The sequence below is a fragment of the Dipodomys ordii genome, unplaced genomic scaffold (genome assembly GCF_000151885.1).
Source record: "Dipodomys ordii isolate 6190 unplaced genomic scaffold, Dord_2.0 Scaffold40, whole genome shotgun sequence".
NCBI classification, from domain to species: domain Eukaryota; kingdom Metazoa; phylum Chordata; class Mammalia; order Rodentia; family Heteromyidae; genus Dipodomys; species Dipodomys ordii.
This window is the reverse complement of record NW_012267256.1, coordinates 13,263,616-13,284,942: the sequence shown is the minus strand read 5'-3', so window position 1 is coordinate 13,284,942 and position 21,327 is coordinate 13,263,616. Positions and strand designations below refer to the sequence as shown.

Below are 21,327 nucleotides of genomic sequence, written 5' to 3'. Positions count from 1 at the left end.
AGTTTGAGGCCAAAAAACCCTGTAAATTTGAAACCAGAAATGTTTTTCAATTACATTTTCCTAACATTCATAGAATGTTGTTAAGATTGTGTAGTTTTAAAATTCTGTTTAAAGTAGTTAAAAATCTCTAGGCATTCGTTTTATACTTTTTAAAAACAGTGCAACTAATTGTTCTGTGATTATTTATTTTCTAGTTGGGATTACTTAAATATATTTAGCTCAAAAAAAGCCCTGTTTTCACTCATTCTACTTGACTTTACAGTATTATAAATATGTTATTATGGAAGTAAGATCTGTCAAAATGAGTATTGTCAGTATACCAATAGATAATAATTCATCTGAAAAAATATGGTAAATGTTGCATTTAGCTTTAATTGGGCAGTGCAAAATTGATTTAATTTCATTTGTCAATCATTACTTCTCTAGGAAAATATAAGAACTGTTCATCTGCTTTAATCTATTCTGACTAATATAGATTAGATGCAGAGGTTGAAAAATGCAATTATCTTGGATTCTGCCCTTAAATGAGTATATTTTAGTTCGTTAGTGGAATAATCAGGTTTGAAAGATAAAGGTTAAAACTTTCTATGATATTTTATAAACTTTGAAAATCATAAACAAATATATTTTATAAGACATTTTATAAAGAAGAAAAATAGTAGTAGTTTAATGCTAAATTACTGGTTGGTAGGAATGTTGGATTCTAATGTCCACATCTCTTCTGGTAACCACAAAACCTCAGGAAACAATGTACTTTTAATAGTGTTAACTTCCTTTCCACGTTTTATGGAGCATATTCCTTTAGATTATGTTTAATCTTGCATAGAAACTTAACTGCTAAGTTTCGTTAATAATAGAACTTATGTTTGCCTGGCACTGGTGGCTCCTGCCTGTAATCCTAGTTACTCGGGAGGGTGAGATCTGAGGATTGCAGTTCAAAGCCAGCTAGAGCAGGGAAGTCTGTGAAATTCTTATCTCCAGCTAACTACCAGAAAACCAGAGGTGGGCTGTGGCTCAAAGTGGTAGAGTTTTAACCTTGAGTGAAATAGCTCAGGGATAGATAGTCCCCAGACCCTCAGTTCAAACCACAGGACTGATTATGAAAATATATATATATATATATATATTAGACTCAATGTTTGATTTATAATTTCACAACTGCTTCAAAACCTGAACATTAAATACCTGTCTATAAAGTACAATTATAAAATCCTCGGCCTTATCTCCAAGTACTAACTGGGAGCTTTGAAATAATTGACTGTGTACACAGGGAGTTTCTCGGAGAAAATACCCTATGTATCATAGTGGCTGACAAGTTTCCTAACCAACAGAGACCTGTACGGTTGTGGAAGGACTATGTCTGTCCCCTTCAGCACTAGGACCTCCTCCTCCTTGATCTCTTGCTTGCTCCTTAACGTGCTCTCCAGGATTCTGGCAGAGAATGACGTTCTTCCCTCTGCAAACACAAAATGTCGCTTTGCTGCCGTCAGAGTTGTAGTCACCAAGTTCCCCATTCATGTGGAACTTCATATCACGTGATTATTAGTTACATTAATCTCCTTGTCTTATTTTATACTTTTATTTACAAAGTTCATTTACAAATTTGACTATATTCCATTTCTGAAAGACAGTGTCCTTTTATGATTTCATATGTAGATATATCACATCTCTACGTTAGCAATAAAAATAATATTGGCTTTTAATCACTTCTTTTTATCAACCATTCTATTATGTCTTTGACACTATGTATTATTATGTGAGGATATGTAGGACTATGTATGAAAACATCTTTAATTTTTTACTTTACACATATTTATTACTATTAAATTGAAAAATATTACATATTATCTTACTACCCTTACTAAATTGAAAAATACTACAAGCTTTGTGTGTGTGCCTTTTTAGGGTTTTTTAAAAATTAGTACTTTATAATTCTTGATATCAGGGCCTAAATTCCTCTTTTTAACATTTCAAGAATGTCAGTAGAAGTCAGTTGCCTTTGCTCTATCTAGTATATGTACACAAAAGTACAGCCAGTATGTTTCAATGCAGTATGGTTTACCTGAGCATCAATGGTCTAAAACAGAAAAGAGATCGGAGGGCATTGCTACAGGCCGACCAATGATTCCAGCCATCGCAAGTGAATATCCTAATTCATTTACATCCTTACATTAAACAAATATAGATAACCAGTGCTTTCTGGGTATCACTTAATAAACTCAGAAATCATGTCTGAGTCTCTTTAGAAAATGTGGCTTCTGACAGTAGGCTACAAATATAGAAAAATTTTGAAAAGAATGAAAATTTATTTTATATAATCATTGTAGAGCTTTTATAGTAGATGGTTGTCTATCTTATAGAGCTAATCAGTGTGTTCTAATGTGTATATTTTTAGCTGGGAGGGGTTGGTTCACACCTGTAATCCTTGTTATTCAGGAGGCTGGGATCTAAGGATCATGGTTCCAGGCAGGAAAAGCCATGGAACTCTTATCTCCAATTAAACACCAGAAAACCGGAAGTGGCGCTGTAGCTCAAGTGGTAGAGTGTTTGCCGTGAGCTGAAGAGCTGAGGGACAGGGCTCAGGCCCAAAGTTCAAGCCCCATGTCCGACCAAAAAATTAAAAAAACAAAGCCAGCCAAGGCAGGCAGGAAAGTCCAGGAGACTCTTATCTCCAATTAACCAAAAAAAGCAGGAAATAGAGCAAGTGGTAGAGTGCTAGCCTCGAGTAAATGAAGCATAGGGCCAGCACCCAGTCCCTGAGGTTAAGCCCAAGGACCAGTACAACACACACACACACACACACACACACACAATGTATGGATTTATATGGATATCTGTTCATTAGAAGACGACAACTTGAGCAGATATTAATTTCATTTTTAAAAGGCTCTGTTCTTTGTAGCTATATTTCCAAGCCAGTAACCACTATGGTTTAATTACATAATTTTAATTATATAAGCATCATGCAGAAATAGTTGAACTTAAAATGTTTCTGGAGAATTTATTGTCAGAGTTAAAATGCTAGAAACCACCATCTTAATGAATTTTTTAAAATAAAACTTCTGGAAGTTCATAGTCAAGATCACAAATCTTAAAATATATACACAAAATTAAAATGTGCTTTAATTGTTTTTTGATTTCCATATCATCATTTTAAGTACTTAGCTCTAAATTCTCCAAGGAAGAATGGGGTCACATTCATCATGGTAACACATTGCTACTCTATAAACAATTTCTTTTACTTCTATAACTTATGTTTAACTAAATTGTATTTTAAATGCTACTTGTTAAACCTCTTAAGGAATTTTTGTTGAGACAAGTAATATGAAAACTTCAGAGGTTTTGTACAACTATCAGACTTCTAATTAAGAAACATTTAGGAACTATTTATTTTAAAAACTGTTTTAGAAACTATTCCTGATTAAGAAACAGGAGTTGGAAACCAACCTTAAGAAAAATCATTTAATTACAACAAGTCTCCTTTGTACATGGTAAATGGACAAATGCTCAGAATAGAACTCAAAAATATATACTAGTCTAGATTTTCTGAAAATGTCTTGCACATTATGAATTTAAAGATTGTCTTTCAAAACCCATCAGACAACATTGAAATTTAAAGGTGAACTTTAAACCAATAAAAACACTGGCCTTAATAAATGGTAGTGTACATTTCAAAATTCTGACAAAGCACAACTGTGATGCAGAAATTCTCAAATGGTTATAAAAAATGTTCCTGTTGACTGCATATAAATTATTTTTCAATACCTAGTGCTTATCTTTCTTTCTGGGGAAGGAATGATTGATTTTTTTTTTCCCTACATGCAGAATTTGTCCCAATGGACAATATTGTTGTATTATCTAGTGTTAATTTGAGGTAAGCAAATTACAATTCTGTAAAAATGAATAAAACCTTAATATAAAACTTCATATAAGGAAGCCTATTATTCAGGTATTGGAATTAAACAATCTAAAAGACACACTTAGTGCAGTGCTTCCAAGTTTGCTAGCATGCTTTGTTCTGTTACGGTAATACATTTCATTTGTGACCAGTTAATGAGTTTATTTGTACTCCCTGAAGAAATACTTGTCTCCAAATTGCAACTAATACATAGAAAATTATTATCTATCTACAGGTGCTTGAATATTTGTCATATTGTCTAAGATCATAACTGATGTTCAACTATCTACAGTGTTTCTGAGTGTTTTCACAGCCAGATTACATAGGCCTCTTAATTACAACAATTTATCATAAGACTTAATGAAGAACTTCTATGTCTTTCTGTATCTTTCATTTGTAGTATTGCTTAGAAATTTTTGCAAATAAAATGATTTCTCTGTGTTTACTATGTCTTATTTCCACTAGCTTCAATGGCTGTTGGACAATTACGAGACAGCAGAAGGAGTGAGCCTTCCCAGAAGCACCCTATACAATCACTACCTTCGACACTGTCAGGAACATAAACTGGACCCAGTCAATGCTGCCTCTTTCGGAAAACTAATAAGGTCCATTTTTATGGGGCTACGAACCAGGAGATTGGGTACCAGGTGAGTATTGGGACATAGGATCATAAGCTTTCCATTTCAAGCCAAAGCAGCTAAATATGTTATTTGAACAGAAGAACTTGATTATAGATAATATATGGTAGAAATATAGAGTGAACTCAGTTTATAAAAATCCATACAAAAAGGCATGTGATTATTCAGTGAACACTACCAAATCAGAATGACATAATGTCCTAAATAATAACTCACAGAATTTGGGAGAAGAACTGATTCTCAGACTATAGATAGCAGACCAACTTGTTAATGTGAGATTTTACTTTTAAATATTAATATAAATGTTAATATATATCACAGTATTTTTGAAAATAACCGTAGTATGAGAAAATTTCGTAGTGATTGCAAAACTATCTCCAGATTATGAAAAAATTATATATTTGTCTTTATTTTTTTAAAAAAAGCTACTTTATTTGAATGGAGTAAGAAACTGAAGTAGTAACTTGTATTTCATAGAATTGAAACCAATTAAAAGTCATTTGGTAAAGTTGCTAAATATTGGTATTTGAAGTCCTTGGTAATAACTTGGTCCTATTTTACCTTCCACTGGCCTTTTTAAATCTTCTTTTTCTGCTCCTGATTTTGAAACCATGCAAACACTAAAATAAAAATATGATATAGTTGCATAGAGATAAATAATGTAAAGTAAGAGCTACCAGTTTCTCTTTTTTTATTTTTGAAATAGTGTTTTTACTTTTCAAACTATGATGAAATCAGAGTTGTGAACCTTGTTTTTTTTATAAATTGAATAGAAATATTTTCAGCAGGTATGCATGAAGATAGGATATATTTGATTTGAAAATCTTATAAAATGTATACTAGGAAGTATTAAATAGAGAACAAACACTACTCTGAGGAGTTATTTTTAATCAGTTATAGTTCACAACTTCAAATTATTGTAGTAAAGAATGTTTAATCGTAGTAAAGCTAACGGTGCCCTAGTAGTTAACTTCATTATATAGTTAGAGTGAAAAGAGGATTGAATATTGTCAGGGAGAAAAGATTCACAACTCATTTCAAGGTTTATGGCTAAGACCCCTGTAACAAAAGACAGATTGAGAAGAGAGAAGCTGTTTCTTTGGTATAAGCTTTAAATGACAGAGATATTTCAGAGGTTAAAAACCCACAACGAAACATGACTTAACACAAATGGTTATGATCTAGAATTTCTAAGTTAGATGGTAGGATGACTCTGTAAGGCCCATATACTGGATTTTTCTCTTCATCTCTAGAGAAAAAGATAGCATAGGGTGATGCAGGTCTGATGGTCTGTTTTCAAGGAATGGCAAGCTAAGTTTTAAAGCCCACTTTAGTGGGAAAAAGAGAAAGGGAATTTTTTTTTCTACTTCCTCTGTCCTGTTTTTGCTGTTTTTTTCAAATGTGAAAATGCCATGTTTTGGTGTCCTGAACCTGAATCCTAGATCCGTTTTATGAGATACAAGATCTCTCTGTGTTCTAATTGCAGATTTATTTCTTTCGCTTGCATTTAAGCATATGTATAGCTTTCAGATTGCTGTAGGCTTGATTCTTTCATAAATGTGTTTTCTTCCACCTATACTTCAAAGTTAGTATCTTTTAAATTGCAGAGTATGATTGTCTATTCAGACTAAAACCACTTGCTTTCATTCCTCTGAAGAAAAGCTTTTTGTTTCTCTAGTATTCTTTTTTTCTCCCAAAGTAGGAAAATCATTATTTAGGGACCTAAACTACTATCTCCTAGCTGATGGCTCAGTACTTACATGTGTGATGCCAATATTTTGAAACTCTGGGCTTTATTCAACATTCTAATAGCTGTATTGTTGTGCTGCTTTTGTTACTGGAAAAGAATTCAATGAATCCTATTTTGAAGTCCATTCAAACCTTGAAACACATCTGTTAAGTAGAAAGGGACAAATTGGGGTTGTTTGGGTTTGTGAATGAGTAGAATCCATATTCTATAAGTACATTTTACAATATTACAGCTTTTGCTCTCTGCCGTCCCCAACAATTATGTCTCTCCTGTTCCTTTAAAAATTGTATGTAGTGTTTGCAATTGATTTGGAAAGCAAAGCCTAGAAGAATAAGGGGAAAATAAGTTCTGTGGTTGAGTTTAAATAAATGAAATGTGTGAAAGATAGAGGAACTCTTAGTGGACAAAAACTGATGGTGGCAGGGAGATTTTTCTAGCCCAGGACATTGGTATCCAGTTTCTATCCCAAGCCAAAGAACAGAAGGAAATCAGTAAATATTGTGAAGCACATTAAATAGATTTTTAAATGAACTTTATATAAAATATACGTCATTTAAATTAGCGGGTAAAATTATTCAAACCAGACCATATCTTTGCAAAAGTTTTTGGACTTAAATAAGCAAAAGCTAAATTAAAAAAAATCACTATTTCTAAGCCAAGGCAAATCAGACTTTTGATTTGATCCTATCTCCAAATTTGAACAAAGGTAACTATGGATAATCTTCTCTTCCCAAGTGCTTACCAATAAAGTATAAATTACTACTCCCACCTAAAGCAAAATGCTGTTTTGCAGGAAACAGAAAAGAAACCCATCTATTTGGGAGTCTTACAGAGAAAACAGCAGGGAGTTTTTGTACTTTTTCCCATTATTAATACCTCCCACTTCCTATCACCACTGTCTTTAAAATTTGTAAGAGAGAACACTACAAATTGTGTTTGTGGTGGTGTTTTTTTCTCTCTTTTTTCCACTGGATTTTTGAGACTACATCTAATCTCTCCAAGTAGAAGACCTTACTTTATAGACATCAGGTTTTTATTTCTGTTTTCATTTACGGAAAGCGTGTAGGCATAGAAATGCCCTATAGTTTTTAACTAACAGTTTGTGTATATACTATGAATTTAAGATCACTTTAAATATATGGAAGTTCATCTAGCCAGGCTCTGGTGGCTCACACCTGTAATCCTAGCTATTCAGGAGGCTGAGATCTGAGGATCATGGCTCAAAGCCAGCCCGGGCACAAAAGTTCGTGAAACTCTTATCTCCACTAAACCACCAGAAAACTGGAAGTGGTGCTGTGACTCAAGTGGTAGAGCACTCACCTTGAGCTGAAGAGCTGAAGGACAGTGCCCAGGCCCAGAGTTCAAGCCCACAACCAACCAAAAAAAAAAAAAAGTTAATCTTAGAAGTAAAACTGTTTAATTTTTATTAAAAAAAAATTGTTCCACCCTACCCTTCCAATTTGTTTTGTAAATGAAAGAAAAAATTGGAAAGAGTACTGATGTCTGTGTATGTGTGTGTGTGTGTGTGTGTGTGTGTGTGTATGAAAAAGTATTTTCTCTTTGCAAGAATTTACATATTTAAAATTTTGCAAGTCCCATTCAGAGCAGAACTTGTCATGTAGTTAGTATTGGTTTGACTAACTTTTTAATATTTCCAATGTTTATTGTTCTTTGTGAAGAGGAAATTCGAAGTACCATTACTATGGGATTCGTGTGAAGCCAGATTCCCCCCTTAATCGTCTCCAAGAAGATATGCAGTATATGGCTATGAGACAGCAGCCCATGCAACAGAAGCAAAGGTAGACTCTGCTGTTATCATTGATACGTCAAAGCTGTGTGTTTCTTAACTGCTTAGGTCTCTCTTCTGAACAAATAGAGTGCCTAGGCACACAAGAATGGGGCTACTCTCGGCATGTCTTCACTAACTATGGATAATTCTTCAATCTGATTTAGCGTTTCAGTGATACTATTTTCCAGATTTCAAGAAAACACTCTGCTTTCTTTCCATGTGGCTCCTTAAAAAGGTGCCATCCTCCTAAACTATTCCCAAAAGGAAACACCAAAGATAAGGCGCAAGTTCAAGCAAATACCAACCAAAGAAATGGTTTCAGTATTCATCAGTCTCTGACTTGCTTTTCTTTTTCTTTCAGTTTCTTTTTTTTTTTTTTTCTGGTCAGTTGTGGGACTTGAAATCAAGGTCTGGGTACTGTTCCTGAGCTATTCTGCTCAAGGTTGATGCTCTACCACATTGAGCCACAGCTCCACTTTCAGTTTTCTGGCGGTTAAGTGGAGATCAGAGTCTCGTGGACTTTCCTGCCTGAGTTTGCTTCAAACTCAATCCTTAGATCTCAGCCTCCTGGGTAGCTAGAATTACAGGTGTGAGCCACCAGCACCGTGCTTCTTACTTGCTTTTCAGTACATTGTTCAACTCATACTTTTTGACCAAATATGAACTCATACAGGATGCTTTAGAGTTTGTATTTTCTTTAGTTTTAACTTTTACAAACATAGACTTGCAAATATTAGAGCTCTAGGAGATGTCATACATTTACAAATGCATGGGTGAATGGATGTGTATAGAAGGATAGATGGAAGGATGGAGAGTTTAAAAATATCTGTATCTAGTCTGGCTTTGCAACTTTATGAGAATCAGAGCATCAGTAGTCCAGTTAATGAATCCAGATCAAACCAGATAAGTTAAATGACTTGTAAATGTCTACATCCTATTTGTATAGCCAAGTCCCATATGATTTATGACACAAATTTTAGAGAAAATAAAATTGTTTTGCCAGTAAAACTAAAAAATGACCTGAAGTTCTCATTTCTATTTTCAGTTTGGACATATGAAAATAGAAAAGAGGCCTCCGACTTTTTCCTAAATCACTGATCTGGAATGGTTAGTTGTATTTTCCAGATCTTTATGTCCATACTAGTTCATTCAGAAGTATTAGCTCTGAGACAACGGTGATTATATCACACAGCATCTTTTCATCTGTTTAATGAAAGTTGCAATTGAAATTGTAATCTGAAACAAATATTAAGGGACTTAATTGTACACATGATTGCTATTTTATATCTTTTACATTTACTTGATGTAAGGACTCTCATTTAAATCTGATTTCCAGCAACATCACCATATAGAACATAGCCATGAAGACTGCAAATAATTGGAAAGAGCTTTTCATTGAAAAGTAGATGATAGGGAACCCATACTTCCACATACTTGAGGAGATGAATCCCTCCTCCAACTATTTACCAAAAGAGAAGGAACAGATTAGAGTCTACTTAGTGGACAAGCAATCAGCAGTTAATGAAGGTTGGAAGTGGAAGTAAACATGGTCACCTATTTAATTTTGGGTCATTTGAACAGCAGTCCATAGATATTCAGTCAAAGGACAGATGGGCCACGGAGTTCCGTAATCCCTTTGAGTATAACTCTTGTGATTAGAAACGTAGTCTGGCACAATATAATAACGTTTGCTTATTAAAGTCATTATGGACAATCAAGAAGAGAAAAAATATGTGATTTTTAAAATGTCCTCTGTTGAAAATGTATGGGAAAATTACACTTAATTGAAATAATCTTCAGTTTTAAAGGAAGTCACCCATGGACTAATTTACCTATCCTTACTGAGGCAACATCTAAATTAGGTATAACAAGAGGGAATCAGTCATTTTCAGCTCTTACTTGTTTGCTGCGGCTTATTTGTAATATTTAACACATTGGACAGAAAATATTGGTCTTAATGTATTTTGGTTGGTCTTCCAAATCCTGATGTAGCAAAACTGGTACAATCAAGCCAGTTGCTTTCAACCATGTGTTAAAGACTCAGCATTCTGAATATGTTAAACTATATTTGTGGTTTCTGCAACAAATATGAATAGCTGTTTGACATGGAATATATACATCACATCTAAATGAAATAAGTTCATCAAATGTTAGAATTGAGAGGAAAAGACCAACTATTTCAACCCATCTTCTTGTTAAGAAAATGGAGCTTATAAAATAGAGATAAATTATCCATGACCATATAGCAAGTTGGAGAAGAACATAATTCTCTTATCTTTATTATTGTGAAATGTCTATTCTCCAACAAGTAAGATAACCCAACATGGAAGGAAGCATGTGAAACTCATTTTGAAGAGCATGTTTTAATTAAATGTGGACATGTACCACTTACTACTGCTCTATCAGCAGAAGTTTCATTCATAAACTTAATAGTATGCAGGGGAACACAATTTTGGTAGAAACATTGTATGAAAAATGACTTTTTGGCCAGGCACTGGTGGCTTGTGCCTGTCATCCCAGCTACTCATGAAACAGGACTGAGGATCATGGTTTGATATTAGCCTGGACAGGAAAGATTGTGAGACTTTTATCTCCAGTTAACCAAAGAAAACCTGAAATGGAGCCTGTGGCTCAAGTGGTAGAGCACTAGCCTCAAGCACAAAAGCCTGGGATAGTACCCAGGCCCTGAGTTCAAGCCTTAGGACCAGTATACACACACAAACAGAATCCCCTCGTTTTTTCCTAAGGAGTGAGGAAGAATATCATTAGAAGAATATGCCTAAGTTAGGGTTCATAGAGTAGTTGAAAGTACTTTGTTTAGAAATGGAAGGTAGAGGTTTGAGCACAAGCTGTCTCGTGCTTCTATATGAAGCTCAATTTGACTTTATTGAGCCTCAGTTTTACATCTGCAAAATTGAAATTAATAACAGACTACTTGCAGATTGTTTCAAAGTTCAAATGACAAAAAAGTAAGTAAAACACAATCATTATTAACTATATTATTATACTATATATTATATGTTATATATTATACTATATACTATATAGTATAGTATATTATTATGCTATAAGAAAAAACTGTAGGAATACTCCGGTGTTCTGGAAGAGAATGCAGCCTGGAAATTGTCAGATGTGGCTCCTGTTTGCCAATACCTCTGATGATTTCCAGCTTTGACTGATGTTAATAGTCTATCATTCCTTTCCTAGACCTGAGGTTATTAAGAGCTAAGTGTCTAGGACTGGTTAATTGCTCTGAGACATCTGAGGAGGACCAGAGTTTATAGAGAGATTATCTAGTATCAGCGCATTTAGATTTTGGAGATGAATAAAGAATCTTGGCACTGATTACTAGAGTAGCTCTTGTTCACTATGTCAGTCTTTAGTACCTGAAATAATTATTTATTTTCCATCCAAGTAAAGATGATCTTAAGCAATTATAACTTAGCAACTGTGGACCTGAAGTAATTCAAAATTTGACAACAAAACAGTCAACACTTACTCTGCTGATGTCTTTGTTCAATATTACAAGTGTTCTTCACTAAGCATCCTATATGAAAGATCTTGTTTGGTAATTATCTTCTTAGTTACTGATAAGTAAAAGATGCCTAGTAATTTTACTACATGAGAAAGCTTACAAATTTATTTATTTTCCTAAATAGAGCTTCAGGGTTTATTGTTGTTGTTGTTTTGTTGGATGTCTTGGTATCAAGTAGCACCATATTGTCATTTTCCTAATAAAGGCATCTCTCTGCTGGAATCTGTGTAATAGAAGAAAGAGCCAGTTGTAAATATATGTGTATGTATATACATATATATGCTGAAAAAGCATATATTAAAAAAAAGCATAGTTAACTGTAAATCACCTGTGGTAAGAGTACTCAATGAAGATATTCTTGAGATAAAAGATGTTGATGTCTGCTCCTGCTGCTTTTGTGTATCAGTACTTTAGGCTTGAACTCTGGGTCTAGCACTGCCCCCAGCCTTTTTCTCAAGACTAGCACTCTACCACTTGGAGCCATAGCTCTGCTGTTGGCTTTTTGATGGTTAATTGGAAATAAGTTACTGACTTTCTTGCTCAGACTGGCTTCAAACTGCACTTAGCCTCTTGAGTAGCTATGATTAAGGTCTCTTCTAATGTACCATTCTTTACACATAGAAGAGCACTGAACAGGTATTTATTTATTTATTTATTTTTGGTCAGCCATGAAGCTTGAACTCTGGGCCTGGGCTCTGTCCCTGAGCTCTTTAGCTCAAGGCTAGTGCTCTATCACTTGAGCCACAGCACTACGTCTGATTTTCTGGTGGTTTATTGGAGATAAGAGTCTCACAGACTTTACTGCCTGGGCTGACTTTGAACTGTGATCCTTAGATCTTAGCCTTCTGTGTAGCTAGAATTACAGGTGTGAGCCACCAGCGCCTGGCCAGATTGTTTATTAAGTGAATGAATGAGAATATCATTCATTCTAGCTGGCAACTACCTCTCCCCTTCGTCTGCAGCAGTTAACACATCTACTCCATTTGAATTTAAATTTTTTTCTCCTCTCCTTACCAAATTTTAGATGTAGAGCTAATAAACAAATATTCTGCAGATTACCAAAAAAATATATTGAAAGATGTGATTCTGTCATTCATTGATTATCAAAGTTGATGCCAGAAACCATGACTTGAACATTTAGTGCGATATCAAAGCTTAATTACTGAAATACTGATTTATTCTAAAGGAGTGAATCTCTTTACATTCGGTATTTCCTTGTGAACCATTCATATTCATATTACTTGGTTCATTTCAGATAAGACTTTCTGCTCTATTTTTTTCCAAAATGGATTAGCAGGTAGCAATAGAATATTCTAGCCTCTTATCCTAAATGTTAGGTCAATTTTTCTTTGTTCAATAAAATGATTGTATGATATGGAATTACAAACACAATGAGAACTGCTTGCCTGTAGTTTCATATTTTTTCATTTTGCATAAACATTGTTCAGCTGCTTTTAAAAACATTTTCAGATTTTTCATGTAATGTGATGAAATCTTTCCATTTGATACCGTGAATTGAATGTGATGATAAATATATACAGTTTTTTTTATCCTCCATTGAACTGCTTTAGTGTCTGTGCTTGTGAGATTATTGACAGAATATTACATTTACAGTAGAGTCACAGCTGTCCAAGTCATAAATAACAGCTCTAGCCAACCTCATGGGGAAAGATTCCTAGTAATTTTTCACATTTTCTGTGTTAGTGACAGGTTTCATGCATACACTCAGCTATTAAAGCATTAGTGTTTCTTTGATTTCTTAATCATTAACAACTTTAGTTTTTATTGCCCATGGAGTTGCAAGCTGTTAAAATGATCATTTGCTCTTAATAATTTTAAAAACCAAGAGCTATTTCTTACTTTGATGCAATGGTCTCTCCCAAGAGAATACACAGGAAAACTAAGAATCTTCTTTGGGCAAAGTTAATTGAAAAATATTGAATTTGTAAAATAAGTAGGGGTAAAAAGAAGGTAAAACTCATATACTAAAAAGCTCAGAGAGTTCAGTTTTTTAAAAGAAGATTCAACATAGAGATTTTGTTTTTCAATAGAAAGCATGCTGCTTTTCATAATTTAATGTTTTTGTTTTTATTGTGAAAATACTGTACAGAGGGCTTACAATTACATGGGCAAGACAATGAGTACATTTCTTATCAAGCATTGTAACCTCCTCCTTTGTTTCCCCTTCCCATTCCTTTCCATCCTCCCCCCCGACCCTCGACCCCCACCCAATCCTCCCCACTCACCCGACCCCCGCACCAAAGTTGTAAAGTTCGTTTTTGACATAACGACTTGTACATCTCATTGTTGCAATGGGTCCACCTGTATCCCTATTTAAACCATTTGTTTTTCCCCTTCCCCTCCACAAATTATACCAACATCAAATACAGTGAAAGCAGGGGTTATACTGTGGGGGAGGTACATACAAAGCAACAAAGAAGTTAGAAACAATCGCATGAAAGAAAAAAAACATCTGAATACATATCTTAGGGTTCATTTCCCTAACATCACCTTATCTGACCTTTTCTGCTTGACTCAAACATATACTAGATATTACAAATAAGGGAAACCATGGGACCTATGTTTCTTTGGGCCTGGCTTACTTCACTTAATATAATTTTTTCCAAATCTTTCCATTTCCTAACAAATGGGGCAATGCCATTCTTTCTGATGGAGGCATAGAATTCCATTGTGTATATATACCATATTTTCTTGATCCATTCATCTACTGAGGGGCATCTGGGTTGGTAATTTATTGTTTTTGTTATTATGAAGAGTATGGAGAAGCAGGAAAGGTAAAAATTACATTTCAATGCTAAGAAGTCAGTTGTAATTCAACTAGAATTAATATAGACTTTTCATCTTAGGTCACTAAAGTATTTAAAAATGTGAAATTATTGATTTACACTTCACCTTTCTAAAATCATTTACATTTTATTCATAATAAATACTCAAATATTTACGGAGCTTATTTCATATAAAGATCAGTTGATGGTATGATCAAACGAAACAGGTTATCTTGAGCATTCATCTATTGAAAGCTTTGTATTGCACAGTCCAAATATTTACTGGCCAAAGTTGAAAAAAAAAAGGGTGACTTAATTTTTGAGTAAAGACTGTCCTCCAATTTTGTTGAATATATTTCTACAACATTAGCCAAGGGGATCTGTACTGATAAAAGAAGGTTTTATAAACTAAGACTGTGAAATCTACTGAAGAAATTACATCTTAAAATGTATAATACAGTTTAAAGCTCTATTACAGATTTTGGTGTGTAGATCTAAGGAGAGAATGGGTATTTGAATCTTAGGAAATGTTACCTATATCTACATGCATTGATGTTTCAAAATGAACACTAGATTTTTTATTACTTTTGTCCAAGAAGAATGAGGAGTCACAAGTATTGGTTTAGGCTATATTTAATCTAATTATTCTTAACTCCTTTTTAAATGCTCTTCTGATCTGGGAAAACTTTATCCTCTGAATGTGATGAAGGTTCGTATGTTTTCCTTAGACACTTTTTAAAAGGATGAACAGCCTTTCTTAGTCTAGTATGTGTAACTTCTGGCAATTATAATCTAAGCAATGATCCAATGCCAGACAATACACTGAGTTTATACCATTATGTGATTTATTACTTAAAGTAGAGACATCAAGTTAGCACTTCTAGAAGCTCTTTCATACAGACAGTAACCTTTTTGCTAATGAGCTGTGTTCCTGCCCTTCCTTGTATGAAAAAATCCTTCCAGACTGCTCCTATTCCTTTCTTCTTGGAAGCACAATATAAGTTCTAGCTTATAGAGGTTCTGTTTTTAAGCAGGTCGGTATACACATAGTGCATCTGCCTTTTATTTAATCATTATCCACCTTGATACCTTACTCCTAAGGTTATTGAAAACACTTGTTTTCTAGTTCTGAGCATATGTTTTTGGCCAATTTTGTTTATCTGTATGTAAGACTTTTTTACACGGATCTGTAGTTTCTATAAAGTTTATCAATTTGTCCTCTCATTTCTCTCAACATTGGTTTTAATGCATTTTCTGTCTCCCACATTCTAATTAATATTCCCACTCAATAGTATGCAGCATAGTTATAAATTAATTTTAATTCATTGTGATTTGGGTTGCATATTAAAAATACATCTCCTTCCTTTAGAAACTTTCACTGTCCATAATAATAACCACCATTTAAAAAATGAAAAATAACAATAACCACCATTGTTGTTTTCCTCAAGAAGTGAATAATTTTGCTTTTAGTCTACAGGCTTGCTGAGTACTGTATAGGTAGATTAATTTATCCATCCTGTGAAAACTTATAAAAAGAATGTATGTCATCTTTTAATTAAAGTCCCTTTACCCTTACTATTCATACCTGTTTTACAAAACATTGTATAGGGCAAATGTGTATGATAAAGCTCAATGGGCCAAGTTATAACTGTATCATAATCCTTTATGATACAGTTAATATATGTTTTTGTCTTCTCCAAATAAATAACTCAAATTCCTTAAGCTACTTTTAAAAAAGGTCCACGAATTCAAGCTACATTAACTTTAAGAAACAGTTTTATGCTATTTTAATCATGATATAAAATTTAATAGCTAAAAAAAAGTTAAATGAAGTCTAATTAAAATTTGAATGAGGCCTGTGTATGTGGCTTAAGTGTCTACATGGAAAATCCAAGCACTGAAAACAACAACAAACAAAACAAACAAATAAATCAGTGAAGATAGAAACTCCCTAAGTAAAATAGGAAAAAAAAAATTATTCGAGCCTGCTAGCACAGAATGGTTAGGAAACTAATTTTCCCCACAAGATTCTTGCCACACAGTTTCTTTGATTCTCTTAAGATAATTGTGTAAAATGTACGAAAAGATCAGAAAAACATTCAGTTCTTCATAAATGACACTTTAAGCACATTACCATTCAAATTCTTCCATTCCCTGTATCTGGGTGTGTCTCAATTGAAAAGAATTTTCTAGAAGGCTTTTGCATTATAGAAAAGTGGGCTGGATTTCTTTTATACAGTTAGAAAATAGCAACAATATTTTGTTGTTGCGGAAGTTCTCACTAAAATCACTGCCATTAAGAAGAAACGTGTTGTGCCTTTTCTCCCCTTCGTGCTCTGACTTCATTCTTGCTTTTACAAATAGTTTGTGAGATATTGTCATGTAAAAAATAATTGCAGATGTCATTATGAAAAATTGCAAAGTGCAAGTATTTTCAGTATATCCTGTTCACATATTGTGGATATTGGTAGTCATAATTGCACATTAATGACATTAATTATTTGCACGTTTATTAGTAAAGGCATTAACATAAAACTCAGATGTCTGAATGAGGAGAATAATAAGTTCTTTTGTTCAGAAATACAATTGGAAATAAGAAAAAGATGTAAGGAAGCATATTGATGTAAATGAATTTATGTAAATTTATTTGTAATTAATTCATTATGTAAAATTTATGTAAAAGTGTAATCTTAGTGTTCATTTTACATTTTATTCTGATCTATCATCATTATCATCATCATCACCATCCTCCTCCTCCTCCTCCTCCTCATCATCATCATCTTTAGTTTTTGCTTGTCTTGCCATTTGAACTCTGGGTCTGGGCCGTGTCCCTGTAGTTTTGTGCCCAAAACTAGTGCTCTACCACTTGAGCCACAGCTCCACTTCTGGTTTTTTTGGTAGTTAATTGGAGATAATAATCTCAGGGGCTTTACCACCTGGCTGGCATCAAATTGCAATCCTCAGATATCAGCCTCCTGAGTAGCTAGGATTATAGGTGTGAGCCACTGGCACCTGGCTTTATTTCTCAATTTTTGTACAGGAAGAAAATAAGCCCAATCTATTCGAAAGAAAAATTTTAATTGCTGCCTACTTCTTTATGTGTGCTTCCCCTAGGAAACCTTCAGGTTCTTTTGTTGTTTGTATGCATTACTTGTCTTTCAAAGATTCTGTTCTTGCCCTTGTGCTCCTTTTCTTTTTCATAGAGCATGGAAAGTTTATTGAACCATGAAACTAGGAGCTAAAGATAAATGTGTACCTTCTGATGACTTGGGTACTTTCTTTTTAATTCTGTCCCAGGTTTCTAAATAGATTGTCGTTTGTATATTGCTGCAAGCTGACATTTATGGACTACCATATTTACAGATGTGAATAAGAACTTTGGGAGATGAATGTATTGATTCCTAAGGGACCTATGAGATATGGAAAAATATTATGATAAGCTTGTAAACTGATCATATATTAGAGAGAGTAATTAACTGAAAGCTCTTCATAACTATTTAGGTGTCAGCAAATACTCCTTGATCATAGTACTAATTAAAACTCCAATGTATTCAAAATAGTTTAACCTTGCTCCATTGGCCACTAAAAGTCATTATTAAATGCATATTAAATTGTAAACATGGACATCTTTGCTACTGCTGCTCCGATAAATACCTCATAATTCTCATTCTTAGGTAAACTTTTGGAATGCCACAAATGAGTTTTCTTTCTGTTGCCCCTCCTACTTTTCCTTTTTACAACTGAAAATCTTTGAAAGACTGAAATTCTAGGATTGTCATGAGACATTAAAGAAGACAGACATTAAGTTAATTCCTCAGTGGAGGTTGGGGATTAATACAAATCAAGGAATAATTTTGTGTGTGTGTGTGTGTGTGTGTGTGTGTGTTTTCCCCATCAATATTTTTAGGTACAAGCCTATGCAGAAGGTGGATGGGGTTGCAGATGGCTTCACAGGAAGTGGTCAGCAGACAGGCACATCTGTTGAGCAAACCGTCATTGCCCAAAGTCAGCATCATCAACAGTTTCTAGGTATGTTAAGATATAATACATATTAGTTGTCATTAGGATTTTGAAGAAAGCAAATGGTAATGTTTCTTCAAGTGCACTACCGTTTACAGATTTTAAATACATGGAACATTTTTTTTGTGCTGAAACTATGCACATTATATCCTAATTCTAGTTCATCTCTATTTCCTCACTTCTTAGTGCTTATTTTTGAAGTATCTTAAACGAGGTAATATTTGGAAATGCATATAATTTACTGCTATGGCAGTGGTCTCCAGACGTGATATTAATTGGCTTTTATGATGAACATGTAGTTGTGTTTAGTTGAGATGGTAAATTCAAGTCTCAAAAATATTTCTCATTTGTGCTGTACAAAGTTACATACATAAAACTATCAAAGTAGAAAAATACTGTAAACTTTCATAAAAAGTAAGTTATCTCTTTTAATTGATTACAGAGCTTCTTTTTGTAATTTTGTCTATGGTATACATGTTTCTTGTTATTGGAAATGTTAGGAAACTGCCTGTTTCTGTCATATAGCCAAAAGGGCAAAAGTGGGAACTTATTTTTTTCTATGGATTAGTATGCTGTTTCCACTCAATGGGTCAAGATGAGTTAATACCCCTACAAAGAGTTATATACTTGTACATACTTGCCAACAAAGACAACTAAAATAGACACTTGCTACTGAAGTTAAGCAGCATTTACTAAAATCCTTGAGTATATTCCTGTGGGTTCCCAAGCTTTCATCAATAATGTTATTTTTTATTCTAAGCATATTATTTTTAAAAATATTGAAGACATATTCTGTCTGGCCTCTTGTGAAAACTAGAAATACTGTTGTGCAGGTTTAGATGCCACATTTGGTTTTGAATTTGAGAAAAAGGCACTAAAGTGTATTCTCTTAATTTTCCAAAGCTAATGAGAAAGAACAGAAAGTAACTTCTCTATATATTACAGCTTCGAAAGTGACTTATATATTACAGCTTCATCGTAGTAGGGCTAACGGGTGTGCCAGGGCTCTGTGGACAGCAAGTGTCACAGTCATTTGAAAGTGGAAGCTTAATGGGAAAGCATGTTGATACAGGCCTGTCAAGCTCAAAAAACCCTGTGCCACAGCAGTTAATACTATCTGCATGATATGAGAGATAATTTAATGATAATATTAATGCTAAGTTTAATGTTACTTTCCTAGTTTCCTTTGTATTTATTGTGTAATTGCTTCAGTTTATGATTATATGAAAAGTATGAACACACATTAGTTTAAAACTACATTCATTTTTTTATGTAGTTTAAGTACCAGAAAATAAAAAAAAATACCTAAATGTAATACTGGCAAGTTTGAGATTGTTGTAACCTGTGCTAGGTTGTTTCTAGTTTAATTGTAGAGAAAATTTAGTTTCTACCAATTTTTAAGTGTATTCTCTCTACAATCATGTTTTGTTCCAATGATATTACTGAGTTTTGCTTGCAAAATATTAAATTTGAAAAGTCCTTGCTCTTTGGCCCTCTGATTTCTGAAAAACAATTTTTTTCCTCTTCAGTCTTCTGAAATTCTCCCTCACTAATCTTTAATTGACACTATCCACAGTAGTTGATTTTCTGTTGTGTTGTCATGGTAACAGATGCATCACGAGCACTTCCAGAGTTTGGAGAAGTTGAAATCTCTTCTCTGCCAGATGGTACTACCTTTGAGGATATCAAGTCACTACAGAGTCTTTATCGAGAGCACTGTGAGGTAAGTCTTTTCAAACATCGTACAACACATGCTAAGTTTTGCCAGACAGCTTGTTAAAACAGATTGCAAACTTTTTCCTAGAGGACAGATGAAGTCAACACTAATTCTTTTGAACATTTCTTTGAGCGTTAATAAACTCATTTTTCTTCTTTCTTGTCTCAGAGTGGAGAGGTGAGGATTGCAGGAAAGTGAGAATACATTTTATTCTCCATTTCTTAAGCCTATCCTAATCTGAATCCTTTGATGCAGCATTTCCACTTCTAGGTATTTATCCTAAAAAAATACTTACATATGGGTGACAAGACAAAAGTACAGGGAACTTGTTGCATTATTTTTAATGCAAAATATTGGACTTAACTTCAATATTTAACAGGGAACTGGGTAAATTAAATCTGGTACAACTTATAGAGTATTATAGTCAGAGAACACACAATTCTAAATGTGCTAAAAAATGGAGCAACTCCAGGATTTAGTGTTATAGGAAAACTCAAAATGTAGAGCAGGGTGTGTGGTACATGATCATTTGAGTGGTAAAGAATCTCTCCAGAAGGAAGAGCAAGAAATATTAATGATAGTTGACTCGTTGATGCACTCAGGAGAACAATGTTTACTCAAGACCTGTACTTGATAGACAAATACTCTGACACTGAGTCATGCACCCAGCCCTCTTTTTCACTGATTATTTTTGTTATTATTATTATTAATTTTGAGATGGGATCTTATTTCTTGCCCAAATACAAACTGGGACCACAATATATCTATTTTAGGCTTTCCATCATTGCTGGGATGACAGGTACTGCGCCTTTATATCCATCTTCCCTCCATTGAGATACACTCTTACTGACCTTTTCTGCTCAGGCTTGCCTCAAACTATAATCCTCCCTCTCTCACCCTCTCAAGTAGCTAGATTTACAGGGATGCCCACTAGTGCCCAGCTGAGACTCTATTTTACACCACAAAAGCATATTCCTATTGAGAATAATGTCTACTGTGTTTAGCTTTTGTTTTCAGAGACACAATAAGGCTCCAGCTTTGTTGGGTTCATTTACTCATTCAGTAAGGCTTCCCTTGATGTTGTGACCCCCTCCTCCTATTCTCCTTCCTGTGGCAGAATCAGCAATATTGCCTGGAAGGTATGCTTTCTCCATGCCAGAGTATTAGTGCTCCCAAGTCTGGTAGAAAAGGATA

At 34.1% G+C, this 21,327-nt stretch overlaps 1 protein-coding gene across 1 annotated transcript in view; it reads left to right on the top strand.

The window, feature by feature from the left end:
• The window catches only part of Rfx3 (regulatory factor X, 3 (influences HLA class II expression)), a 141,692-nt gene that overhangs the window by 81,468 nt on the left and 38,897 nt on the right, over nucleotides 1-21,327 (top strand). Inside the window, exons 5-8 of the mRNA XM_013018429.1 lie at nucleotides 4,364-4,545; nucleotides 7,966-8,085; nucleotides 18,304-18,425; nucleotides 20,027-20,139. Of these exons, the coding sequence (XP_012873883.1) occupies nucleotides 4,364-4,545; nucleotides 7,966-8,085; nucleotides 18,304-18,425; nucleotides 20,027-20,139 (537 nt within the window). The remainder of the gene's footprint in view (nucleotides 1-4,363; nucleotides 4,546-7,965; nucleotides 8,086-18,303; nucleotides 18,426-20,026; nucleotides 20,140-21,327) is intronic.